Source organism: Geotrypetes seraphini, chromosome 4, assembly GCF_902459505.1.
Source record: "Geotrypetes seraphini chromosome 4, aGeoSer1.1, whole genome shotgun sequence".
Classification (NCBI taxonomy): Eukaryota; Metazoa; Chordata; class Amphibia; order Gymnophiona; family Dermophiidae; genus Geotrypetes; species Geotrypetes seraphini.
The window spans coordinates 208,591,905-208,618,320 of NC_047087.1; the positions used below are offsets into that span (position 1 = coordinate 208,591,905).

General features: G+C 42.1%; 1 protein-coding gene across 4 annotated transcripts in view; it reads right to left on the reverse strand.

The window, feature by feature from the left end:
* Window positions 1-26,416, reverse strand: part of WAPL (WAPL cohesin release factor) — a 315,421-nt gene that overhangs the window by 285,710 nt on the left and 3,295 nt on the right. For 2 of the 4 annotated variants that reach the window (XM_033941575.1, XM_033941572.1), the window contains exons 2-3: window positions 20,177-20,884; window positions 16,705-17,234 (exon numbers count right to left, since the gene is read on the reverse strand). In XM_033941575.1, coding sequence (XP_033797466.1) covers window positions 16,705-17,212 — 508 coding nt within the window. In that variant the 5' untranslated portion in view covers window positions 17,213-17,234; window positions 20,177-20,884. Of the gene's footprint in view, window positions 1-638; window positions 739-16,704; window positions 17,235-20,176; window positions 20,885-26,416 lie in introns of those variants that run through there. The other 2 variants (XM_033941573.1, XM_033941576.1) reach the window with 2 other exon arrangements.

Below are 26,416 nucleotides of genomic sequence, written 5' to 3' on the forward strand. Positions count from 1 at the left end.
TCTTAAGTGTTAAGTTTATATGTATGCACAAGTAGCTAATTGTGAAGAGAGAGGGGAAGGAGTAAGAATGAAAGTGAAATTGAACAGAATACTCCACAAGTATTGGGATCTTTGGCTATATAACCATGTTTATCATATTATTATTCTCTCCTTGGAGGAGAAAAATAATAATGGGGGCAGGTCATAAAAAAAGAGACCCAATTTGGGAATATTTTGATGAAGTAAGACAGGCATTTGTGTAAAATGCAAACACTGCAACAAAGAAATTGCAAGGCCTGGTAGACCAAATGAAACATCATGAGAAGTGCTTTGATGAAGATGACAAAAAGGAACATGTCTGAATAGGTAAGATCTTCAGATTGGTAAATGTTTTTATTTCATCATACTTCTTAAAGGCTGCACTAAGACTGTCATATTTGAGCAATTATTATTACTGCACGTTATTGTCATTTTGATCCAGTTATTATGAAGAAATAGAGTTGAAACAAGCAAATATTCCTTTTTGGGGCAGTACTGAGTGGCAGTGAATGCAATTAACAATACTAAATAAGAAGAAATGGTATCAATAATAAAATAACAGCATTGACATTTTTGTTTAGAGGAATCTATCAACCTAAAGGATTCTGGAAACTATCCACCTTTGAGATCATCATCCTCCTGTTCAACAGTTTCAGAACTTTCTGTCCAGGATAGCGTTTCAGTCGCATCATATACATCACATATCCACAGTATTATCACCTAAAAGAAAGAAAAAAACTCCAGCTATCCAGGAACCACCATAGTTAAGTTTGAGATAAAAACCAGCAGATTAGAAAGAGGTAATGGATGAAAATACTGCACAGTTTATGCAACAAATTCTTCTTTCCATCTGATTGAAAACCCACACTTCATTAATACGGTTCAGTCACTGAAACCAGGATACAGTCTACCCAGCAGAGCAGATGTTACAGGGAAACTGCTGGATAAAGTATATAACAGAGAAATGAAGCAATGTGCAACAGGTCTAGAGGATAAAACTGTTAAGCCTAGATGGGTAGAGTAATATCTACAATGATCTTGTTGTATGTGCTTGTATAACAGAAGGGGGAATGTCTTTCTTGCAGAAACTATTGATACCTAAGGAAATACACATACAGTAAAATACTTACAAGAAGTAGGAGCAAAAGCTATAATAAAATGTGAACAAAAATTGAAAACTTCTAGAACACAGTTTAGTCACAGACAATGCTGCAAATGAATCCCAAATTAGAAGAAATTTAGAAGAGCACGAAGAAAATACCAAGTTTATAACATATGATTGCAGTGCTCATTTGCTGCTGCTCCTCCTAGCCAAAGACTTCAGTGTCCTAGAAATGAAGACTAACATTGTTGAAATCGCTAAATCGTTCTGAAACAATCATTTTGCAGTGGCAGCAGTTCTGAAAAGAATGGGTGGAACCAAGCTAATACTGCCACAAGATGTTAGATGGAACTCTCTAATGGAATGTTTTGGGAAGTATATCAAGAACTGACCTATTCTGATGACGGTTTGTGAACAAAACCGAGAGAAAATAGATGGCACTGTTACAGCCAAAATCCTCAACACTGGGCTTAAGAGATATGTTGAAGATAGAATCCCGAAACCCATTTCTGAAGCTTTAAACAAAATACAGAAAAATAGCAATTTTATTGCTAAACGCTGTTGAAATCTGGAAGTAACCGAGTGAGCACATAAAACCAGAACTGCACAAAGACAGAATTACTGTATTTTCACGCATATAACGTGCACACGTGTACAACGCGCACACAGGTATAGCGCGCAGGAACAAGGAATTTCTGTAAGAAAATTTTGGTATAGCGCGCCACGCGTATACCGCGCATGCTGCTTGCCGCCCCGACTCTCCTCTCGCCGCCCTGCCCTTGAAGTCCTGTCCCCCCCCTTGAAGGCCTGCTCCACCCTGAAAGCCTGATGCCCCACCCCGAAGGACCGCTGGCCCCCCCACCCTGAAGGACCGTTCGCACCCCCCCCCCGACATCAGATTCATCCCCCAGCCGCCCTGCACCGTTTGCGGTGGAGAAGCAGCCTATCGTGGGTTCGCAACGCCAGTGAGCCCTGCTGCTTCCTCTGCCGGCGGTCCCGCCCCTTCTCTGAGCCCTGCGCTTCTTCCTCTGCCGCGGTCCCTCCCTTTCTCTGACATCAGAGAAGGGGCGTGGCCGCCGGAAGAGGAAGCAGCAGGGCTCACTGGTATCGCGAACCCACAGTAGGCTGCTTCTCCACCACAAACGGTGCGGGGGGGTGGCTGGGGGATGAATCAGACGTCAGGGGGGTGTGCGAACGGTCCTTCAGGGTGGGGCATCAGGTTTTCAGGGCTGGGGATGAATCGGATGTCAGGGGGAGGGGGGAACCAGCAATGTAAAAAAAAAAAAAATTGTAAAACGCGCTCACGCATATAACGTGCATGGTTATGCTCGGTTTGTAAAATCGTGTATAACGCGCGCGTTATATGCGTTAAAATACTGTAAATTACAGAATTTAAAAAAAAAAACATAACACACAAACAGGACAAGCACTGTCTTCATCCATTTTCTTGCAAATATTGTAAATATCAGCTGCCAGGATCAAAACTTAAGTGCTTAAAAAAAAAAAAAAAAGGGTTAGCTATGACGTGGGTATCCAGGAATCATTCACCTGTAATATCAAATAATAAACTTCAGACAAAAGGGGGAAACCTTTCAAAAAATATTTGCAGATGATGTTTTAAATAAAGTCACACCAGTGAACTGATAAAGGTCACTTATTAAGCACTTGGATTTAGAAGGACTGTTGAAGTAATGATTTCACTTTTAGACAAACATGATTTAAGAGACAGAGTCAGCATGGGTTCAGCCGAGGGAGATCTTGCCTCACAAATTTGCTTGACAACTTTGAAAGTATGAATACACATGTGGGCAAACGTGAGCCAGTTGATGTAGTGTATCTAGATTTTCAGAAAGCTTTTGACAAAGCTCTTCATGAGAGGCTCCTGAGAAAATTACAGTCACGGGATAGGTGGCAAAGTTCAGTTGTGGATTAGGAATTGGTTATCAGATAGAAAACAGAGGGTAGGGTTAAATGGTCATTTTTCTCTATGAAGGAGAGTAAACAGCGGAGTGCCACAGGGATCTGTACTGGGACTGGTGCTATTTAATTTATTTATAAATAATCTGGAAATTAAGACGACGAGTAAGGTGATTAAATTTGCAGATGACACTAAACTGTTCAAAGTTTGTTAAAACGGATGTGGATTGTGAAACATTGCAGGCAGACCTTAGGAAATTGGAAGACTGGGCGTCCATAGAGCAAGATCAATAGGCTGAAACTACCCATAGAGTAAGGTACTGCCAATTCCATTAAAGAAGATGCAAGAATTACATGCAGACACCTTCCAGTGCAAAAGAAAGTCAGCCAGGAGCCATGCAAATAGTTAGTACCGACCAAAGCTACTAACAATGGACAGGAACCACTAGTCTCTGGATTCATTTGCTGCTGATGCTAAGGAAGGAAAAATTATGTTCTTACCTGTTAATTTTCTTTCCTTTAGTCGCAGCAGATGAATCCAGAGCCCCACCCTGTCTTAAATTTTTCGGTATTCTGAGCAGATTTTATGATGATTTTATCCTGTCGGTGTTTCCTTTTCCATTCTCGGCAAATTGTGTTCGTGGTTCAGCTATGAGGGAAAGGAGTTTACTAGGTTAACTTTTCTGATGTTTTGCGAAGAATGATACTGGTTGGCCAGGAGGCTGTGCATCCAAGAAGGCTAATAGCAACTCAGTTCTCTATCTAAACCTGCTGGTAGATGGATGTAATCCAAGTGGCAGATGAAATTTAATGTGGACAAATATAAAGTGATGCATATTGGGAAGAATAACCCAAATCACAGTTACCGGATGCTAGGGTCCAACCTGGGGATTATTGCCCAAGAAAGGGATCTGGGTGTCATTGTAGACAATACGATAAAACCTTCCACCTAAAGTGTGGCAGCGGCCAAAAATGCAAACAAGATGCTAGGAATTATTTAAAAAGGGATAGTTAACAAGACTAAAGATATTATAATGCTTCTGTATCGCTCCATGGTACTACATCACCTGGAATATTACGTTCAATTCTGGTCTCCTTATCTCAAGAAAGATATAGCAGCACTAGAAAAGGTTCAAAGAAGAGCGACCAAGATGATAAAGGTGATGAACTCCTCTCGTATGAAGAAAAACTAAAAAGTTTAGGGCTCTTCAGCTTGGAAAAGAGAAGACTGAGGGGAGATATGATTGAAGTCTACAAAATCCTGAGTGGAGTAGAACAAGGTACAAGTGAATCAATTGTTCACTTCATCAAAAATTACAAAGACTAGGGGGGACACTCAATGAAACTGCAGGGAAATACTTTTAAAACCAATAGGAGGAAATATTTTTTCACTCAGAGAATAGTTAAGCTCTGGAACGCGTTGCCAGAGGTTGTGGTAAAAGCAGATAGCATAGCTGGTTTTAAGAAAGGTTTGGACAAATTCCTGGAGGAAAAGTCCATAGTCTGTTTTTAAGATATGGGGGAAGCCTCTGCTTGCCCTGGATTGGCCACCATGAGAACAGGCTACTGGGCTTGATGGATCATTGGTCTGACCTAGTAAGGCTGTTCTTATGTTATTATGTTCTAATGGCAGTAGCTGGTTCTGCTGGCATAGAAAGAACATTCTCTTCCTTTGGACTCATTCATTCCAAATTGAAAAATATTTTGGGACCCGATAAAGCAGGAAAGCTTGTTATTTATTCTTTTCCAGATTATGAACAAACAAGATGAAGATGAGTGAGCTACAGCAATCAGTATTTTAAGTTTTTCATGTGTGGACCTAGCTAATAGTCTAAGGTTTTTTTTAAAGATATTTTGTTTAACCACATCAAGTAACATGGATGTTTAAGCAAATACAAGAACACATATGAAAGATTTATTTAACCAAAACAATAACAATCTAAATTGTTACGAGGGGGTGCTGAAAAGTTCTTAGCTCAACCAACTTCCTAAATTGAGCATTATTTTGCCACTACAGCTGAAAAGGAGTGTTTTTATTTTGCAAAGTGTCAATCGCAGAATCGTAATGCTATGTTTGGCATTGTTTCAGATCATTGATTGAACCGTGTCAACAAAAAGTGTGGAATGCCCAGCCATCATGAAGTTCCTATTCCTGCAGAAGAAAACTTCAAAGAAAATCCTTGAATGTATGATGCAAACACTGAGTGACAAATGCCCATCATACACCACAGTAAAGAAGTGGTGTGCAAACTTTCAGCGTGGCGATCGAGACCAAAGATGCAGCAAGGTCTGGGAGGCCACAAACGATGTCAACTCCTGAAATTGTTGACTGTGTCCATGTCCTGATTTTGGTAGATCAGCTAAAACAATTTCTGATTATCCTGGGAATGTGTTGGGTGTATAATTCATAAGCAGCGGGATATGCAGAAGCTGTCAGACAAGTGGGTGTCCAATGTTTGAATGCTGACAAAAAACATCATTGAGTGGACACTTCTAAGTTGATTTTGAAGCATTTTCAGCAAGCTGGTACCAACATTTTGGAATGACTAGTTACTGTTGATAAAACAGAGATAAAACAGTCCATGCAATGGTGGCACTCAAGTTCTCCAAGGTCAAGGAAAAAGTCAGCAGGAAAGCTCAAGGTCATGGCCACAGTGCTTTGAAATCAGGAAGGTAGTGTAATGACTAACTATCTTCCAAGGGGTCAAACAGTTAATGCAGAATAATATTGTAACTTGCTATGCCGATTAGAGGCATTAAAAGAAAAAAGGAGAAAGAAGCTGTGTAAGTGAGTTCTCTTTTCACAAGGCAATGCACTTGCTCACAAAGCTGGCAAAATGATGGATGTTTTGACACAGTTGGAGTTTCAGGCCCAGATTCTGTATAGGACGTCCGGTCTCAGAAGCCAACGGGCATCCTATATAGAATCGGACCTAAGGCTGCCTAAAATAAACCCAATTCTGTAACCGACATCCATGTTAGAGTCGCCGGTTAGAAAATCGGGTTATTCTTAACGCAGCAAGGGTTCTCCCTGCCGCGATAAGTGTAGCAGCCACATCTACTTACAATGTAGGCCAGCATTTTGCTGGCCTACATTGTACTAGAGAGTTGCGCGGGGACAGAAATCCCACCCGTTCCCGTGAGGAATCCCTCTGTCCCCACCCATCCCCACGAGGAATCCCCTCCCATCCCTATAAACTTCAGAAATAGTTATTTCATTTAATTATGCTACTGAATTAAAGGCTCTGGTAGAGACCCATTTACAAATAAGCAAAGACACTTTATTAATTTGGAAATATTAATTGGGAAGAATACATACTTTGTAAACGGGTTTCTACCAGAGTCTCTAATGTAAATATAAAATATAAATACTCAGCTGATGAGAACCCCCAAGCTGTCAGCTGAGGACTTCCTTTGCAGTTGGCAGGGGGTCCCTTTTGCCAAGCTTGGTAGGCAGCAGTAGCGTCCCTGAGTCACAGATGCTGGCACCTCAGTGGCTCATGGATGTTGCCAGCGACTGCTGTGCTTGGTGGAGGGGAGTTCTGGCCGTCTCTAGAGGAGGTCCTCTGCTGGCAGTGCTTGGGGATCCCCACCAATCACAGCAAGGGTCAGCAAGTACTTCAACACTGTAGAAATAAAACCAGAAATGCATTTCCTTTTCTTTTGAACAAAATACAAAGATATCTGCTATATACATTTCCCAAAGCTAACATATTTTAGTCAATAAATTCCGTTTTTTACCTTTGTTGTCTGGAGACTTATTTTTCCATAAAGTTGGTCCCAGTTTCTTTTTTCCGCTTTCCCATCTTCTGTAAATTCTTCTGTTGCTGTCCATTGGTTCCTCCTACCATGGTCCAGCATTTATCCCTTTCTCATCTTTCGTGCTTGCCCACCAGCCCCATGCCCAACATTTCTCCTTCTATCACCCCTCTCCAGCACCATGCCACATCTCTGCCTCCACTCCCTTCACCACTATGTCCAACATTCCTCCCTCTTGCATCCATTTCAATCTGTCCCACTGTTGCCTTTCCACCATAATATTTCTCCCTCTCATCTGTACCTCACTCCCTCCCTATGACCAAAAATTTTCCTTTCTTCCATTCTCATGTACACAACCATCTCTTTCCCTCTCTTCCTCTCTCCCAAGTCCATGCCTTCTGTGTCAAAAAACGCATTTCCTCCCCCACCTCAGCATCTCTTTCCCTCCCCTTCCTCTCTCCCAAGTCCATGCCTTCTGTGTCCAAAAATGCATTCCCTCCCCCACCTCAGCATCTCTTTCCCTCCCTTCCTCTCTCCCAAAAAAGGAAATTATGATGCCATGAGAAAAATGGTGGGAAAGAAGCTCAAAGGCAACATAGGGAAGACGGAATCCGTAGAAAAAGCCTGGACCTTACTCAAGGAGACTGTGCACGAAGCACAAAGCATATGCATCCCCAAGTTCAGAAAAGGGTGCAAAAAAAATAGAACAAAAAACCCAGTGTGGATAACAAGTGCAGTGAAGAAGGCGATAAGCGACAAGAAAGCATCGTTCAGAAAATGAAAAAAAGACCAAACAGAGGAGAACCAAAAAGGGCACAAAGAACACCAGAAAGAGTGTCACCGAGTGGTTAGAAAAGCAAAAAGAGAATACGAAGAGAGACTGGCAAAGGAAGCAACAAACTTCAAGTCGTTCTTCAGATACGTCAAGGGGAAGCAACTGGCGAGAGAAGAAGTGGGACCATTGGACGATGGAGACCGAAAGGGAGTTGTAAAAGAAGAGAAAGAGATAGCTGACAGGTTAAATGAGTTCTTCACGTCAGTCTTCACGATGGAGAATATAACCAACATTCCGGAACCCGAGGAGATCGTAATAGGAGACCAAGACGATAAGCTGGTCGATTTAGAGGTAAGCCAAGAGGATGTACTCAAGCAGATTGACAGACTAAAGAGCGACAAATCGCCAGGTCCGGATGGCATTCACCCAAGGGTACTCAAGGAACTAAAAGACGTAATAGCGGAGCCACTTCGACAGATATGCAACCTATCCTTAAAAACCGGAGAGATCCCGGAGGATTGGAAAATAGCAAATGTCACGCCCATCTTCAAGAAGGGCGCAAGGGGGGACCCGGGAAACTACAGGCCGGTGAGCCTGACCTCAGTCCCGGGAAAGATGATGGAGGCACTGATTAAAGACAGCATCTGTGAGCACATCGAAAAAAATGGGCAGCTAAAACCGAGTCAACATGGCTTCTGTAAGGGTAGGTCATGCCTCACAAACTTATTGTACTTCTTTGAGGGAGTGAACAGCCAGGTGGATAAAGGGGAATCTATAGACATCATTTACCTTGACTTCCAAAAAGCCTTCGACAAGGTGCCACACGAGAGACTGCTTAAAAAGATATGGAACCACGGGGTACAAGGGGAGGTCCACCGATGGATCAAAAACTGGCTGGCAAACAGGAAGCAGAGGGTTGGCGTAAAGGGCCACTACTCAGACTGGAAAGGGGTCACGAGCGGAGTTCCGCAGGGGTCGGTGCTGGGACCGCTCTTGTTCAATATCTACATAAATGACCTAGAGGCGGGAACTAAGTGTGAAGTCATTAAATTTGCAGATGACACCAAACTATACAGCAGGGCTTAAACCAAGGAAGACTGCGAGGATCTCCAAAAGGATCTAACGCAGCTGGAAAAGTGGGCCGAAAAATGGCAGATGAGCTTCAACGTGGGGAAATGCAAGGTCATGCACGTGGGGAAAAAGAACCCGATGTTCACATACAAAATGGGGGGAACACCACTAGGGGTTAGTAACCTGGAGAGAGACCTGGGAGTGATGGTAGACGCAACACTGAAGGCATCGGCGCAATGCGCCACAGCCTCTAGGAAAGCAAACAGAATGCTGGGTATCATTAAGAAGGGTATTACGACCAGGACGAAGGAAGTTATCATGCCGCTGTATCGTGCAATGGTACGGCCGCATCTGGAGTACTGTGTCCAGTACTGGTCACCGTACCTCAAGAAAGACATGGCGGTACTTGAGGGAGTACAAAGAAGAGCAACCAAACTGATAAAGGGAATGGAAAATCTCCCATATACCGACAGATTGAAGCAGTTGGGACTTTTCTCCCTGGAGAAGCGAAGACTTAGAGGAGACATGATAGAAACCTTCAAGATCCTGAAGGGCATAGAAAAAGTAGACAGGGACAGATTTTTCAAATTAAGGGGCACCACAAGCACAAGGGGGCATTGGGGGAAATTGAAAGGGGACAGGTTTAGAACAAACGCTAGGAAGTACTTTTTCACTCAGAGGGTGGTAGATACATGGAACGCGCTTCCAGAGGCTGTTGTAGACAAGAAAACACTAAATGGTTTCAAAGAAGGTTTGGATAGATTCCTGGAAGAAAAAGGGATTGGGGGGTATAGATAGGTACAGACCATTGCTCAGGCAATGGGCCTGATGGGCCGCCGAAGGAGCGGACTGCTGAGCAGGATGGACCTATGGTCTGCCTCAGCGGAGGCAACTTCTTATGTTCTTAAGTTCATGCCTTCTGTGTTCAAAAACGCATTCCCTCCCCCACCTCAACATCTCTTTCCCTCCCTTCTTCCATCCTCTTTCCCAAGTTCATGTCTTGTGTCCAAAAACGCACTCCCTCCCCCACCTCAGCATCTCTTTCCCTCCCTTCCTCCATCCTCTTTCCCAAGTTTATGCCTTGTGTCCAAAACGCACTCCCTCCCCCACCTCTTTCCCTCCCTTCCTCCATCCTCTCTCCCAAGTTCATGCCTTGTGCCAAAAACACACTCCCCCCCTTTTGTGTTCCGCCTTCCAGCCCTCATCTGCAAGCAAAATGGAGCTCGAGCCACGAGACTCATCTTCTTTTTCCTACCTGCCCTGCTGCAGCACACAGCCGACTGGAAGTCTTCCCGATGTCAGCACTGACATCAGAGGGAGGGAGGGCTTTGCTTAAGCCCTCCCTCCGACGTCAGCGCTGACATCGTGGAAGACTTCCGGTCGGCTGTGTGCTGCAGCAGGGCAGGTAGGAAAAAGAAGACAAGCCTCGCGGCTCGAGTGCATCAAATCCCGCAGGATCCCCGCTGTCAGTCCTAGTATTGCTAGCAATCAGTAGTCAGCAAAGGCCTGTGGGAAATTATATCAATCTGACTCTGGAATGTTGATGCAGAATTCTGTGCTCCTGCACAGAATTCACATACACTAATCATCCAGCCAGACTGGATTGTTTATCAAGAAGATAGGCTGCTTGAATGGGACAAAGAAGCCAGAGACTAATCCCATCTACCATGCCTGCAAGTATCACACCCGCCTTATCAATTAAACTAACCATTGTTTCAAACAGTTTACAAATTATAAACAGAAAAATACTGGGAAATACAATAGTTTCTGTATTCAGAATAAGATTCCAAGCTATAAAAGCCTCCTCTCTGCAACACACTTCTATGTCTTTCTCTGTCTATCTCTCTGTCTATCCTTCGGGAAACTGCTTTGCTCTCTCCCTAATTATAATGCTTATGAATATTGCTTTTCTGTAAGATTATTTCTATAATATATTCTTTATGCCATCACCTCTGGCTGTGCTTCTTATTTGATTCTACTCCTGGTGAATCTTCGGTGAGGGAACTGAACATGGGACCTGGCGTTTGAAAGGGCGCCTCTCACGTAAGCCCCTACCACCTCACCTTGTGGGGGACCTGACCTTCAAACCTTACACCCTCAACCCTAGGGGGCATCCCCATGGGATCCCTGCGACCCCAGGGGCTGTCCCAACGGGATCCCCGTGACCCGAAGAGGGAACCCGCGGGTCCCGCGGGATTCCCATCGTCCCCGTGCAGCTCTCTACATTGCACGCATCTCCCGCTGGCCTATGGAGACGCTGGCCTAGGTTCACCTTAGGCAAGCTTAGGCGTGCCTCCCTATGATCCCTCAGATGCCTACAGTCGGGACGCAGTTTACAGAATCTGGGCCTCAGTGCATAGACCATCCATCCTACTCACCAGATCTCACTCCATCTATTTTCTGTTCCCAAACCTTAAAAAGTATGAAAGTGATTCGGAGGTGTCTGTAGCAATAGAGCAATATTTCAGTGACCAGATATCAGAGTATTTTTTGGAAGGGTTACAGAAGCTTCAGACACAATGTGCCAAATGTGTTGAACTTAGGGGTGAATATGTGGAATAACTTGTAAGTTTCAAGGCTCTGCATCATTCCCTTCTTGGTTGGGCTGAAAACTTTTCAGCACCCTCTCATATTAAGGTAATGATTATTTTTCTTCTTTCAAAAAGTGCAGCTGAAAAGTTATCCAAATATGAAAGATAAATCTATTAAACTGGAGATAGGTAATTATGAAATTGTAAGGTGAACTATGTATTTCTAACAGTAAAAACAAATCAGTAATTTTATTTTATATAACTGTAAAACTAATCTGACAAGTTATTTTTCAAACAATGAACTCTTCATCTGGTTGAAAATATTACGATTATACAAGCAAAAATATGTCTTTCTGTACAAAAATCATGAATTAAATCAAAGTCTATAAATGTAATAAATAAATTTAAAATCAAATCCACCCTATTTCAATTTCCCCAATAAGGGGGTGGAAAAGTGGGTGTATCTTAGGAAGATAATATACCCACCCCACCACCTTTTTTTTTTTTTTTTTTTAAACCTGGCAGTCCAGGCAGGCAAACACTTCCCCCCCCTACCTTTTTTCTAAATTCCAGAGGTCCAGCGCTGTATCTCCTGCCCCTCCCTCACTGGACTGCTGCCTCCATGCCTTGGCCGAGTGAACCACTATGCAAGCGCAAGATTTTTGCCGCCTGCCTGGTCCTGTGATGCTCACTGAATTAGCTCACGCCTGCATTGTGCTTCACTCAGCCAAGGCATGGAGGCAGCCATCCAGCGAAAAGGAGGCAGGAGATGCAGCGCTGGACTGCCGGAATTTAGAAAAAAGGTACCGGGGTGGGGGTGGGGGGGTGACGTGACGTGACGTCTTGGACTGCCGGGATTTAAAAGAAAAAGGTACCAGGGGGTGCCTGCCTGCCTGGACCGCTGGAGTTTAGAAAAAAGGTACCCGGGGGTGGGGCTGTCTGCCTCTCTGTCTGCCTGCCCTGTACCCTGTCCCGGGCTACCACTAGCCCACCAGAGGGGGAACAGGGCAGGCAGGGAGAGTATACCAATTGCTTTAGAATTTTTTTCTTGGTTTTTCTTCCTCTACACTAGGTGCGTCTTATAGTCAGGTGCATCTTATAGAGAGAAAAACACTGTACTTCTGTTCAGTATTCACGAAGAAAGCCATGGAGGAGGGCCTCAGTTGGCTAACAAAGGTATATATGGGAATGGATAAGAAACACTCATCCATGAATGGTGTTGAGTATGAATAACTTGAAAACACTGGATTAAGTCAAGGTATCTGATGAAACGAATCCTGAGATCTTAAAGGAGCTCAGAGAGATTTTGGCAAGTCCTCTTAAAGATCGGTTAATAAAGCCATGAAAACAAGAAAGGTTCCACAAGATTGAAGACAGAATGTGATCCCTCTTAACAAAAACAGTGACAGAATTGGGAACCACAGGCCTGTAAGCCTTATTTATTTCAGTGGTTGAACAAAATTATGGTTAACTTTTGGAATCAAATAGGTTACACGATTCACGGCAACATTTTTTTTGGGGGGGGGGGTGGGATTGAGACTTCTATATCGCCTTTTTATAGTTTTACAACCACATTCAAGAGTAGTTTACGTACAGTTACTTCAAGCATTTTCCATATCTGTCCTGCTGAGCTCACAATCTCTAATGTACCTGGGGCAGTGGAGAATTAAGTGACACGCCCAGGGTCACAAGGAGCAGTATGCCAAGGTTGTAGCTTTAATCACTCTGCCACACTTGTTTACCAAAGAAAAACCATGCCAAAATGTATCTAATTGATTTCTGCAGGTGGATGACCACAGATTTGGATTAAAAACCATGTAATCTACCTGGATTTAAAACAAAGCCTTCTTAGAAACATAGAATAATGAAGTCAGGCAAAGCCCATATGGCCTATCCGGTTTGTTCATCCACTGACATTACCAAGATTTCATTTCCACCACCTTCACCAGGAATGCATTCCACAAATTCACCACCCTTTCCACGAAATTAAAAGTTTTAACAAGTTAAGTTGTTAAGTTAGTGGATTGTTTTATTTAATCATGAATTCATAATCAATATGACTGAAGGAGAGACTATGCAGGTCTATCTGCAGTCATTTACTATGTTAATTTGCTCCACAGCATCTATGATTTTACAAGCTTTACAAATTTCTATCAGTTCTCTCTTCCCCCAGTTGAAGAGTCCTAAATGAAAAAACTTTTTGTAAGGAAAGTATTCCATATCCACCTCACCTCAACTACAATACCCACCACTTACTGCACCACAATGAAAACTTCACCACAAAAATATCAAGCTATCCTACTGATTATCCTACTCCTAACCAACCGAAAGGCATCAGCAAACAACATTTCCCCAATATCAACTATATCTAACTCCAAGGGAATCACCCAACATACCAGACGGCTATCAATAGATAAAATCCCAAACTATCAGACCTACCAACCCATCACACAAACTACAGGAAAAAGACCGACTAACCCATACAAGACCAAAACACAACCGCACCAAAGATCACTCATCTACCTGAAAATAACTCAAATCACACAAACAGACTACACCACTCTCACTTGTGCATACGTGAACATCTGAGCCATAGGCCCCAAGACAGAACACATAAAGAACTGGATAGAAGAAGAAAACATAGATTGCCTTTTCCTCACAGAAACTTGGCTTACTTTAGATTCAGACCCCAGAATAACGGAAGTGTGCCAAAAGGAATACAAAATGACAGTGGTCTGCAGAGAAAACAAAAGAGGAGGAGGAATCGCCATCATAACCAAAACCACATTAGACCTAAAAACACAAGACAAAACTACCACCCCTTATATGGATCTACTAGCCTGTCAACTCTCAAGCTCTGCTACATAACTCCAGGAAACTGGAACAAAGCAAAGCCAAAATTCGAAGATTTCATTTACCGAAACTTACTAATGACAACAATTCTAGGAGACCTCAATCTCCACCTCGAAAACCAATCCCACAAACAAATCGAAAACTTTCTAGCATACCTCGAGGCCCTAACATAGAAGATACTAGACCCTCAAACCACATACGAAAAAGGATACCAACTCGACATTGCAGCCTACATGTCGCAACAGCACAATCAACCAGAAATCCGCATATCAAATGGACACTGGCACCAATCCCTATGGTCCGACCACTATTCGTACTCCTTCAAAATCAACTGGACCAAAAACAAAAGCAAACCAATCACACAAAAAAAATAAACTTACAACATACATCCACACATCGACCCCCACCAAATTCTGGACAAAAATAGACACCATAATCAAAGACTACAACCCCAAAGACTTCATCTCTCAATGGAGCCTTCTAAGTACAGCAACCCTAGATGAGCTAGCACCAGAACTATCCAAAACCAAATACACAGAAAATCAAACAAATGGTTCAACAATGAACTTCTCCAACTCAAAAGACAATGCAGACAACTAGAAAGAAAATGGAGAAAAAGCCAAGACTCCACAAGCCAAGACTCCACAAGAGCAACATGGAGAACACTACACCAAAAATACAAACAAAAGCTTAAAGAAAAAAGAAAAACATACTACACAAAGCAAGTAGGAGAAGGATCCCAAGACACAAAAAAGCTATTCCAGTTACTAAAAGAACTCACAGACACCACACCATATCTGACCAACAACTCCCCCCTTCCCCCAGCCACCGTACTAGCCATATTCTTCAAAAATAAGATCTAAAATATCAGAACCACATTTAATGGAACACCTACTCACCTAGAAGAAACCTCAACTTCTCCCAAAGAAAAAAAAAAATCGATAGCAGCAGATAGAATCTGGCACCACTTCTCACCTATACAATGGTCAGACTTCAACAAACTATATAACAAATACAGTCACGCAGCCTGTGAACATAACCACTGCCCACCATACCTATTGAAAACCTACAGTACGCTATTCCGCACTCTACTCCTACAAACCATACTCACAGATGGCCAGTTCCCACAAAACTTCAGCGAAATCATCATAACTCCAATCCTAAAAGACCCCAAAGGAGCAACGGACCTACCATCCATAGCCTCAATCCCACTTTATGTCAAACTAATGGAAGGCCTAGTAGCTAAAGCCCTAAATGAATACCTAGAAAACCACAACATACTCCACCTCACACAGTCTGGCTTCAGATACAACTACAGCACTGAGACCCTACTAGGAACATTCATGGACATCGCGAGACAACACCTCTGCACAGGCAAGAAAATGATGATCATACAACTAGACCTCTCTGCAGCCTTTGACTAGTAGACCACGCCATCCTCCTACAAACTCTAGACTCAATAGGAAGTTCTAACATGGTTTAAAGTATTCCTACAATCCAGAACTTATACAGTCAAAACAAACAAAGAAAAATTAGAACCATGGTCCAACCCATGTGGAGTGCCACAAGGATCTCCCCTATCTCCCACACTCTTCAACTTATACATTACTTCCCTAAGCTTCTACCTAGATGAACTAGGTATTACCTCCTACAGCTATGCAGATGATATCACCATACTCCTCCCCTTCGACCAACTTGAGCCCTCCATGATAGGCACAATACATAATTTAGTTACTGCACAAAATAAAGAAGGTTTTACTATCAATTTCAAATGAATGTATTTGCTTCCATATGCTTTTCAATATCCTAAATACTATAATAATCCCTCTATGTTTTTGTACACCAACAGATATTAAAGCACATTACATAGGAGAGAGACTTGTTAAGATACTGTTAATAGATATTCACTTTAGCAGTCACCGGATTCATAATGAAATGAATATAAACACTGTTCCTCCACAGCTATCCTTTTACAAACACTGTAAATGTTCTAAACAAAGAACACATTTATATCATGAATCCTAACTATGTGATGTGATCACATAAAGCCTCCACAGATGTACACATTTAAATATTCACCAAGACATGTAGAGGAAAAAGCAGGAATAAAAAGTACATACCATCAAGTGAAGCTAAACTGCACAGATTTGGCCATTCGTGTAAAATATCTTCCCCTTTTACAAAACTACGGAAGCAGTTTTTAGCGCAGGCCAGTGCGCTGAATGCTCTGCACTGTTCCTGACAGTTTTTGTGGTTTTGTAAAAAGGGGGGTATATTTGATAGTATCCAATCCTTAATGATTAGGGTTATTCTTAAAAGATCCATTGATTTATCATCAAAATTTAACAATCTTATTTATCTCTTAATTCAAATTTTACCTTGAAATAGTTTAATTTTTTTTGAATAAGAGATATTTTTATTCATTAATTCCCCCCCCCTCTTAAAAAACCGTAGTGTTTTTTTTAGTGCCAACTGTGGCGGTAACAGCTTCGACGTTCATAGGAATTCTATGAGCATCAGAGATGTTATCGCTGCAGCTTGTACAAAAAAAAACACAATACAGTTTTGTAAAAGGTGTTGGGGAGTGGTAAATTGTTAAATATGAACATGCAATATAATAAAAACATCTGTAGGTTAGTGGTGGAATAATGTGCATTGAAAAAGAATAACATACGTACATTCAGCTGGAGAGGCAGCACTACTGCTTTTCTCATCTGTATCCTCTACTATCCTGTTTGTGCTCTTTTCTTTTAAACCATGCAAAGCACTGTCAAAAGACATAAACTTTGAGGACACAATGTTTTCACCAGTCATGGACTGACTATTTCTACTGTTAGTTTCAAGTATGGAAGTGAAGTTTTCTGACTCAGAAGTTTCTAAAAGTTCCATACACTGTTGTGAGGTGCCTTTTGTCGGTACTAAATTCCTTGATGAAACTGGTAAAGATTCATCATCGCTATCAAAACCAAATGGATCCTCTGCAAGGTCTTCATCAACTTTGATTTTTTTGGGAATTTCTGACACTTCAGGTTTGAAGTTGGGTCTCTTCTGTCCTAGTTTAGCCATGAAGGTGGTCTCCCCCCATTTTGTACTCAGAGTTGTCCGTTTGTTAGAAAAGACTTCGTCAAACTTTGAGTTGACATTTCCCCCTTTTCGGCTATAGGTTTTTCCAAATCTGGATGTCATTTTTACACCTGTTTCATATTCTCTGTTGGAAATAAAGAAAAAAACCCATGCAATTACCAGTAAATTGAGATGCATGAGAAATATTTTCTTCTATTTTCCATTTTTTGTAAACTGCTCTGACCTTGAACAGTAAAGATATATCAAATATAAATAAAACCAGAAATAAACTAGATGGACAGAAGAAACAAAAGTATGCTACTATTTAGACTTTTGCCAGGTATTTTTGACTTGAATTGGCTTCCGTGAAGTCTGGATACCTGGCTGGATGGACCATTGGTCTGACCCAGTAAGACTATTCTTATGTCCTTATGTTTTCAGTTAGATTTGAGAAGAACACCCTGCCTTAAAAGTCCAAACAAGCCAATGAAAATCAAGGTAGACATCTAATCAACCAATGGGTAAATTTTATTAATGAAGATAGCTTTTATTCCCAGTTATAATCCCAGTCAGGGTCCAAGTTTTGGCGTAATCAAAACGCCTTCCTCTATTCCCAGTTATAGTCCCAGCAAGGATCCAAGTTTCGGCGTAATCAAAACGCCTTCCTCTATTCCTAGTTATAGTCCCAGCTAGGATCCAAGTTTCGGCATAATCAAAACGCCTTCATCTATTCCTAGTTATTGTACCAACTTTTATTCCTAGTTATTGTCTCAGCTAGGATCCAAGTTTCGGTGTAATCAAAACACCTTCAACAGGGGATACTTAAATGCAATCCTCTGAACACAAAGAGGAGCCAGCGCGCATGCTCCTCACTGTGTTCAGAGGATTACACTGAAGTATCCCCTGTTGAAGGTGTTTTGATTACGACAAAACTTGGATCCTAGTTGGGACTATAACTATAAATAAAAGCTATTAATAAAATTTACCCATTGGTTGAATAGACGTCTACCTTGCCTTTCATTGGATTGTTCAGTTAGATTTGCACACTTCCTACCAATAGTTAAGAACATTATATGTGGTTATAACCTAAACCAGTATTTCACAAATCAGTCCTGGAGTACCTCCTTCCCAATCAGGTTTTTGAGTATATTCATTTTGGGTATTGTGAAATCTTGACAGGCAAGGGAGCACACCATGATCAATTTGGGAACAGATCGAAAAAAGGTCTAAAAATATATCCTCCACATATACCGGAGATTTTAAAAGACTTATCTGAAAGTACTATACATATTTCATACAAATAAATATTTCAACAAAATGCAATGCCTTTATTGATGAATAACTTGTGCCCTTAAGAGAATGACAAATTCACAACACAAATACCACAAAACTATTTCCATGGTTTATTACACTTCACTAATATCTTTATAAAACTGCTTATTTACTTACCATTACTAATCTAACCTCAAAACTCTCATACCTTAAGCTGTTTATAATATAAAAACAATGCGAGTTTCCAACACCTCCTTTCCGATATCCCTTACTCTTGAATATTTGTCACACTAGAAAGTTTCCGATTTTAAAAGAAAATGTAATATTAAACAAAGGGAACCTTAAGTAAATAAATTCTCAGCCTGATGGCTTTTTTTATTTTTTTTAAATGCTGGCTGCCACAGACAGAATTAGTCCAGGATATTCAATGCTAAATCATATCCAGGCATCAGCATTGAATATTCAGGGCTAAATATGGAGGCGGTAGCTGCTGGGTTTATATGGGCCCTGGAAGAATATTGGCCAGCATCTGTATAAGGTGCCCTCTGTTCCTCCGAAGCCCTCCCACACAACATATTTAATAGTTGACCGAGGCTCCCACCCACACTGAAGCTTCCGTTAGAGGTCACAGTAGCTATTGTGCAGTAGCTGCCGCAACATACAGGAGTGGGCATCAATCCTGCTTATAATACCCCACTGGAACTCCAGGCATTTAACAGGTAGACCTGGTGGGGCCTATGCGTGGGGCTCAGTCAGTCAGCTCTTTTGTATCTCTGTGAAAGGGAGAGGAGGCAGTCGAAAACAAATGCTGCAGCCCGAGATTTAAACAGGCATCAACCAATATTTAGACTAGAGACTAGTTTGCAGCTAAAAATTAGGATAGCCTCTTTGCTTCCCAACTTTTGTCACTTACCTAATCAGTTAGCAGGCTAAATATGGCCTCTGACATGCACTATTCTTCAGTCTGTGGTGATATTCAGCAGCATTATCTACCGTGTTTCCCCAAAAATAAGACATTGTCATATTAATTTTGGGCCTAAAAAACCCACTAGGTCTTATTTTCAGGGAACCAAAGCTCAATCACAAACCCACAGCATCTTTCTATCCCCCCTCCCCCCGCCAAACTCCCGCCAAGCCTTCCAGCTCTCCCTCCCCATGCCAACCGCCTTCCAAAAAGCAGCATCGCGGCAGCATCTAAATGAGATGCTTCGGACCTTCTACCGCCGGGGAGTTGCTGATGACATCATCAGTGATACGGAAGAGAAAAAGGCATGATGCAGTGTTTAGATTGCTGCTGCGACACTGCCGTTTGGAAGAAGGTAATGGTATGTCGGTCCCGAAATCAGCGTGGGAAGGGAGAGATGGAAGGGTCGGAAGGGGGAGGAGGCATGGGTGGGGGCGCAGGGGGAAGCGCTGCTACCTGTGAATCCAGCGCTTCAACTAGGGCTTATTTTCAGGGTAGGGCTTATTTTAAGACCTACTCCAAAAATCATGTTAGGGCTTATTTTCGGGGCAGATCTTATTTTTGGGGAAATATAGTAATTAAGTACTGCTGACTATCACTACTTAGGCAGTCATAAGCAATTTAATTGAGCAAAAGAATCTCCTGCCCAGTTAAATTGCTTTGAATTTTAGGCTGACAATTCTTAAATTATTTCTAAGGAAAAATATCCAACATCCTTGTGAAACAGTAACTGCCTCCTTAATCAACTGATCAAATGTAATTGATAAGTAGATTCAGCTTATTAAAACATAGCCAGGCTTATTTGCAGCCAGCCCTGCTGAGCCTAAACCTCACTATATATTGAACCTTACCATTAGTATGGAGTAGTCACCACAACGTTTTTACAAGAATGTTTTGCCACGATCAAGGGAAAATCCAAAAGAGACAAAGTTGTTGAAATATAATCAGTCTGAAAAAGATTGCAAAGCCATTTATAAAGTTCTGAGATGCTATCAAACCATAGCGAGAGCCATTATCTCCAAATGAAAAAGACTTGGAACAGTGATGAAGCTTCTCAGGAGCAGCCAAGTTTGCCAAAATTACCCCAAGGGTGCAGCAACAACTCCCAGGAGAACATCCAAAGAACTGCAGGCCTCTCTAGTCTCAGCTAAGGTCAGTGTTCATGACTTCAAAATAAGAAAGTCTGAGCAAAAGTAAAAATGGGATGCATAGAAGACTAGGAAAGGCAGAAACTGCTGCCATCCAAGACTAATATCAATACTTGTTTCACGTTTCCAACACACACCTGGATTATCCCCAGGCCTTTTGGGATAATGATCTAAGGACAGACGAGTCAAAAGTGGAACAACACAGGTTGATTTATGTCTGGCGTAAAGGAAATACAATATTCCAGAGTAAGATCATCATATCAACAGGCAAACATGGTGATAGCAGTGTGATGGTGTGGGGATGCTTTGGTGCCTCAGGATCTGGAAAACTTGCCATTGTTGCCATGAATTTCTGCACTGCACCAGAAAATTCTTAAGGAGAATGACTGGTCATCCATCTGTGAGCTGAAACTGAAGCGTAATTGGGTTATATTACAACTCAATAATGCATACACACAAAATCAAGTCTACATGTGAACAGCTGAGGAGAAACAACATTAAAGTTTTGGTTTAGACTAGTCATAGTCCTGACATGACCACAATAGAAATGTTGTGGCAGGACCTTAAACCAGCAGTTCATGTAACAAAGCCTACAAATAGGTCTAAGTTAAAGCAATACTGCAAAGAAGAGAGCTGCGATCCCTTAACAGCGATGTGAAAAAACCCAAAAATATATGCAACAGGGCTGTGGAGTTAGAAGCAATGTTCGGTGCATTAAAAATGTAATAACTGATTCCAGATTCAAAATTTTTAAAAAATGTATAATATATTCTAATGGATGTATATCCTGAATCTAAAGTTACATTTACCAGTACTTTAGATCCAGAACCAAAAATTTAAAGCCTATCAGCAGGATTCACAGTCAGAAGTAGAAAAACAGAGGCACTGTAGTCAAAGCTTGGTATACTGACTCCACAATCCTACAACTAGCTATTATGTTTAGGGGCAGTTACTTTTTCACATGAGTAATACATGTGTCCAATAACTGTGGTTTCTTGAATAAATGGAGTAATTTTAAAACTTGTATGTTTATCAGGGCTGTGGAGTTTGTCAAATGCAATTTAGGTGGAGTCAGTAAAAGTGACTCCAGCTTCAAATTAAAAATTTACATTACAGTACTTTATTTTTATATGTGTATATTTTTTCTTCTTGATCTAAAGTTACAGTGGTACCTCGGAATCCGAACTTAATCCGTTCCAGAACCCTGTTTGAGTTCCAAAACGTTTGAGTTCAAAGACAATTTTTCCCATTGAAAATAATAGAAACTGGATTAATCCATTCCTTGGTCCCACAAACTCAGATCGGGCACCCCAACCGGCAGAGACAGCAAGATCAGCAACTGCAAGCGGTGCTCAGCCCAAAGCTTCCCTCCGACATAAATCGCCCAGGTGGAACCAGGAAGCTGCGTCAGAGGGGAAGCTTTGGGCTGAGCTCTGCTTGCAGTTACCGTATGTTCGGATTCCAAATCAGCGTTCGGATTCTCGGGCAAAATTTAATTTAAAAGATAGTTCGGATTCCAAGTTGTTCGAGTTCTGGGGCATTCGGATTGCGAGGTACCACTGTATATCCTGAAACTGCAAAGATGTTGCCCTGGTGGTTACTGCTTTGCTACCAACCCAAAGTTATCCCCCTCCCTTTTTAAAAAAAAAAAACCGTAGCATGATTTTTAGCGCCAACCGAAGTGGTAACATTTCCAACACTCAAAGAATTCCTATGAGCGTTGGTTACCGTTGCGGCCAGCACGGTTTTTTAAAAGGAGGTTAGTGTTGAGAGATTGTTTTTCTGTTCCGAGAATAATTTGGTCAGATTGGAGGGCATCTATGAAGGAGAATCTGACCAAGGTGATTTTTTGTGAGGACAAATAATTCAAAGATTTATCGAAAATATTACCCCGCCTTTTTTTTTTCTTTTTTAAAAAGTCACACTGCCAAGCAGCACAAGCTAAATGCTGGGCCGTTCATTCTATTCCTATGGGCAGTTTGGCATTTAGCTCACATTGGGGGTCTTTTACTAAGGCCCTCTTTTAATAAGGTACACTAAGCATTTTAACACACGCTAAATCAACACGGGCGCTAACGCGTCCATAGGATAACATGCACGTGTTAACGTTTATCACGCACTATTTATCGCGCGCTAAAAAGCATAGCGCACCTTAGTAAAAGAGGGGGTAAGGCACACTAGCCGATTTAGCGTAAGCTAAATGCTAATGTGTCTATAGAATATAATGGGCGCATTAGCATTTAGCATGCACTAAATCGGCTAGTGCGCCTTAGTAAAAGACCCCCACTGTAAAAGGAGGATAAGTGTGAAACAGAATTGTAAAAGGGGAGATAAGTGTAAAACAGCATATTGCATATTTTCATTTGATAGCATTTATTTGTTTAAGTTCTTTGATCAAATTTCAAATAAATATATTTTGTGGTCTGTTAGGTCAATTAGTCCTAATTTTGTATATAAACAATATCTTATGTTTCTATAATTAAATTTCTCATAGATTTATTATATTTAACAGGAGACAGAGTTGGACATAAAATAACAGAGGAGTCAGTCAAATATCTGGTGTACCAACTACACATCTCTAGTATTTACTTGGGTTCTTTGTCTAACAATGCATTTTGCTTAAAGATCAGAAATCATCATTATGATATATATGCAATAATATAAGAAATCAGAGAGGGGAGGATGAGGAACTTTTTATCATCACTACAGTTTAGTTAACTATTTTCTTGGTCATCAAATGTATAAATATTCCCTCTATAGGCATTCATTTGTCAGTATTTTTTACCAAAAACCCATATTGGAAGGGAAAAGGTTTTAATAAAATACCCCATAATAATAAACCTCAAATACAATGTTCTCCCTAGCGCTTTTTAGCCGGGCGTTCCGCCCAGCTAATTTAGGTGAGCGCCCGGCTGTCATCTCGGTCATGAATCTTGCTGCTGTTGCCGCCGCCACCCACTCAAACCTTTAAAAAAAAAAAAAAACCCTCTCACCGGCTTAAGGATTCCCCAGCCTGAATTGGCACAGCCTGAAAAGCCGCTGGAGGTTCTGTGTTTGACTCCAGCCTCAGCCTTTTTTTTTTTTTTTTGCTTGTGTATTGAATTTAAAAATTAATAAAGAAAGTGTAAAAAAACCAAACAAACCCAAAACAAGGTGATTTTTCAAACCCTCCCCATAACACTAGCCTGCAATTTGTATTTTGTGGGTGTATGCGATGGGCGGCTCTCATTCCCAATCAGGAAGACAGGCCTGGGGTGGTAGAAAATTGCTTTGGGGAAACTTATTTCAAGGTAAAAAGAATGTGAAAACGTCACTTATCAACTCAAGGCTACTTCTGTAAAGGAAATTAAATGTTTTCAGTGTGGTGTCAAGGTGATCTGGAGATACCAGTAGGTGTTCCTCGATCGCCTCTCCTCGCTGCTTTTACTTTGGCATGCGCCTCCCCCCTCCCCCATGACATAGTTTTTCTTCACCTGCTTCCCGGTTTACATGTGGCCAAAAGTTTCTCACCTGCCCCGGCTTTCTTGCGTTTACCTGCTTGTGAAGTAAATCTTAAAAGCAGTGCCCCTTGCTTTCCCAGGCAGGGTAAAAGTTAAAAAAACAATGATGAGGAACTATTTGTATGTTCATATTTGGTTCCCAACACGTGATATGCGTGTACCCAGGGGATACGCAGCACCAGCATGCTTCCTGCCTTCCTGTTGTTGCTGTCATTTTCTATTCTCTATACCCTGGACTAGCAGCAGCACCTCTCCCTCCCCACTAGCAGGCTCTCTCTCCTTATTGTAATTTGCCTGACAGCTGCAGTAGTGTTATGGAATCAATTCCCTTCTGCAGCCTCGGGGATTTTGCTAGGCCGGCCCACCTCCGCTGATGCAACTTCCTTCTTCCTCGGAGGCGGGACAGCCTAGTAGAGGCCCCGAGGCTACTGGAGGGAACCGACTTGCTAAAGCTATGGCAGCAGTCAGGCAAGTTACAATAGAAAGTCCTGTTAATCGGGAGGGGGGAGTGGTGCCTATGGACCTGGGTGATAAGAGGGAGGGGTGCTGCTGCTAGTCAGGGTAGTGGGTGAGGTGTGCTGATAGGAGGCGAGGAACAGAGGTGCCGCTGGTCATCAGAAGACAGGAGGGAGTGGTGCTGCTAGACCTGGGAGGTGAATGGGTACGGTACTGCTTCTAGTAAGAGGGAAAGGGAGGAGCCCTGCTAGTCGGAGAGGAGTTGCTGCACCTGGGGGAGTGAGAGGGAGAGGTGCTACTGGACCCGGGGGTGGAAAGGAGAGGTGCTGCAGCTAGTCAGTGGGGGAAACGGAAGTAGAAAGGAGGGGAGGGAAAGGTGCTGTTGGAGCTGAGTGGTGGAGGGAGAGGTGCTGCTGGATTGGGAAAAGAGGAGAGTGTCGCTTGACTTAAAAGGGAAAGCTGCAGCTGGACAGAGAGGAGAGCAGTGGAGAATAATAATAATAATAATAATAATATTTTATTTTGTATACCGCCATACCCAGGGAGTTCAAGGCGGTTCACAACAGATAGATGAATTACATACAGTGCGATTCGAAAAAAGAAGAACATAACAAGGCAATCGTAGGGTCAAACTCGTTTACATAATCGATTTAGGAGGGGGTAGGGCTAAATACGGGATACATACAGTGTGTGCTGCAGTAGGATACAATAGAGTTTAAGAGAGGAAATTAGATGAGAGCATATTAGATGGAAAAAGGGGGGGCAACAAACTTGGAGGGGGGGGTGGGAAAGTAAGGGGGGGGAGAGGGGAGAGGAGGGTTTAGATGGGGGAAGGGGGGGCTAAGGGATAGGTCTGTTGCAAAGGAGGGGTTTCATCAGTTTTCTAAGGTGGAGAGGGAGAGTGGGAAGAGAAATGCTGCTGCACCCAACTGGGGAGGGAGAAGGAAGACCAGAAAGGGATAGGAGAGGAAAGAGATGCCAAGACCATGGGATGGAGGGAAAGGAAAGGAGATACCAGACCGGGGAGGGATGAGATGTCAGGGCATGGGGGGGGGAAAGGAAGATGCCAGACCAGGGGAAAGGAAGGAAGGAGGGAGGGAGAGAAAGGAAGGAAGGAGAGAAGATGCCAGATAATGGAGGGGGAGAGGAGAGATGCCAGGGCAAGGGGGAGGGAAGGGAAACTAAGGAGACAAATGCCAGACCAGAGGGAAAGGAAGGAGAGGAGGTGCCAGAGCAAGGAGGGAGAGGGAGAGATAGGAGAGGAGAGAAATGCCAGAGCATAGGGTGGAGACAGAAAAATGGAGAGGGGATGAAGCTGAAATGAATAATGTACAAAGGAGGGAAAGGAAACAGGATATACAGTGTAACTGAAGGGACATAAAAAGAGGGAAGATGCCGTATTGAAGAGAGAGAGGGTGGACAATGGATGGAAGGGGTAGAGAGAGAACAGAGGCTGGGTGGAAGGGGCAAAGATGATAAGAGGGCAGATGCACGGAAGGGAGAGAGGACAAACGCTGTATAGAAAGAAGAGAGTGAAGAGAAGATGATTAAAGCAGAAACAACAAAAGGTAGAAAGAAATTTTTTTGTTGCTTTACATAGAATCAAGTAGTATTGTAACTGCATTAATAAAACTTAAATAGGAAATGGAAATAAGGCAATTTCTTTTTGACTAAACCCCTTTCCTCAGGTCAGGACACCATATCTGTATACTGAACTGTGTTGAAGGAAGATTTAGCCTCTGAAAGCTAATTGAAAAATGGATTAGTTCAATAAAATGGTATTTTCTTATTTCTCGTTATTTATTAATTTGTAAAGTGGTGATTGTTATGCATCAGTTTTTTCAAATTTACATCTACCGTTTTTATATTTTCACAGTATTAGGGGACATGTGTCACTGTTTCTGTGGTGTTTAACTTTTGTCTACATATTTCTATTTTTAGTTTGCGATTATTCCATATTGGGTGAGAGTGTTTTTGTGTTCTGTGT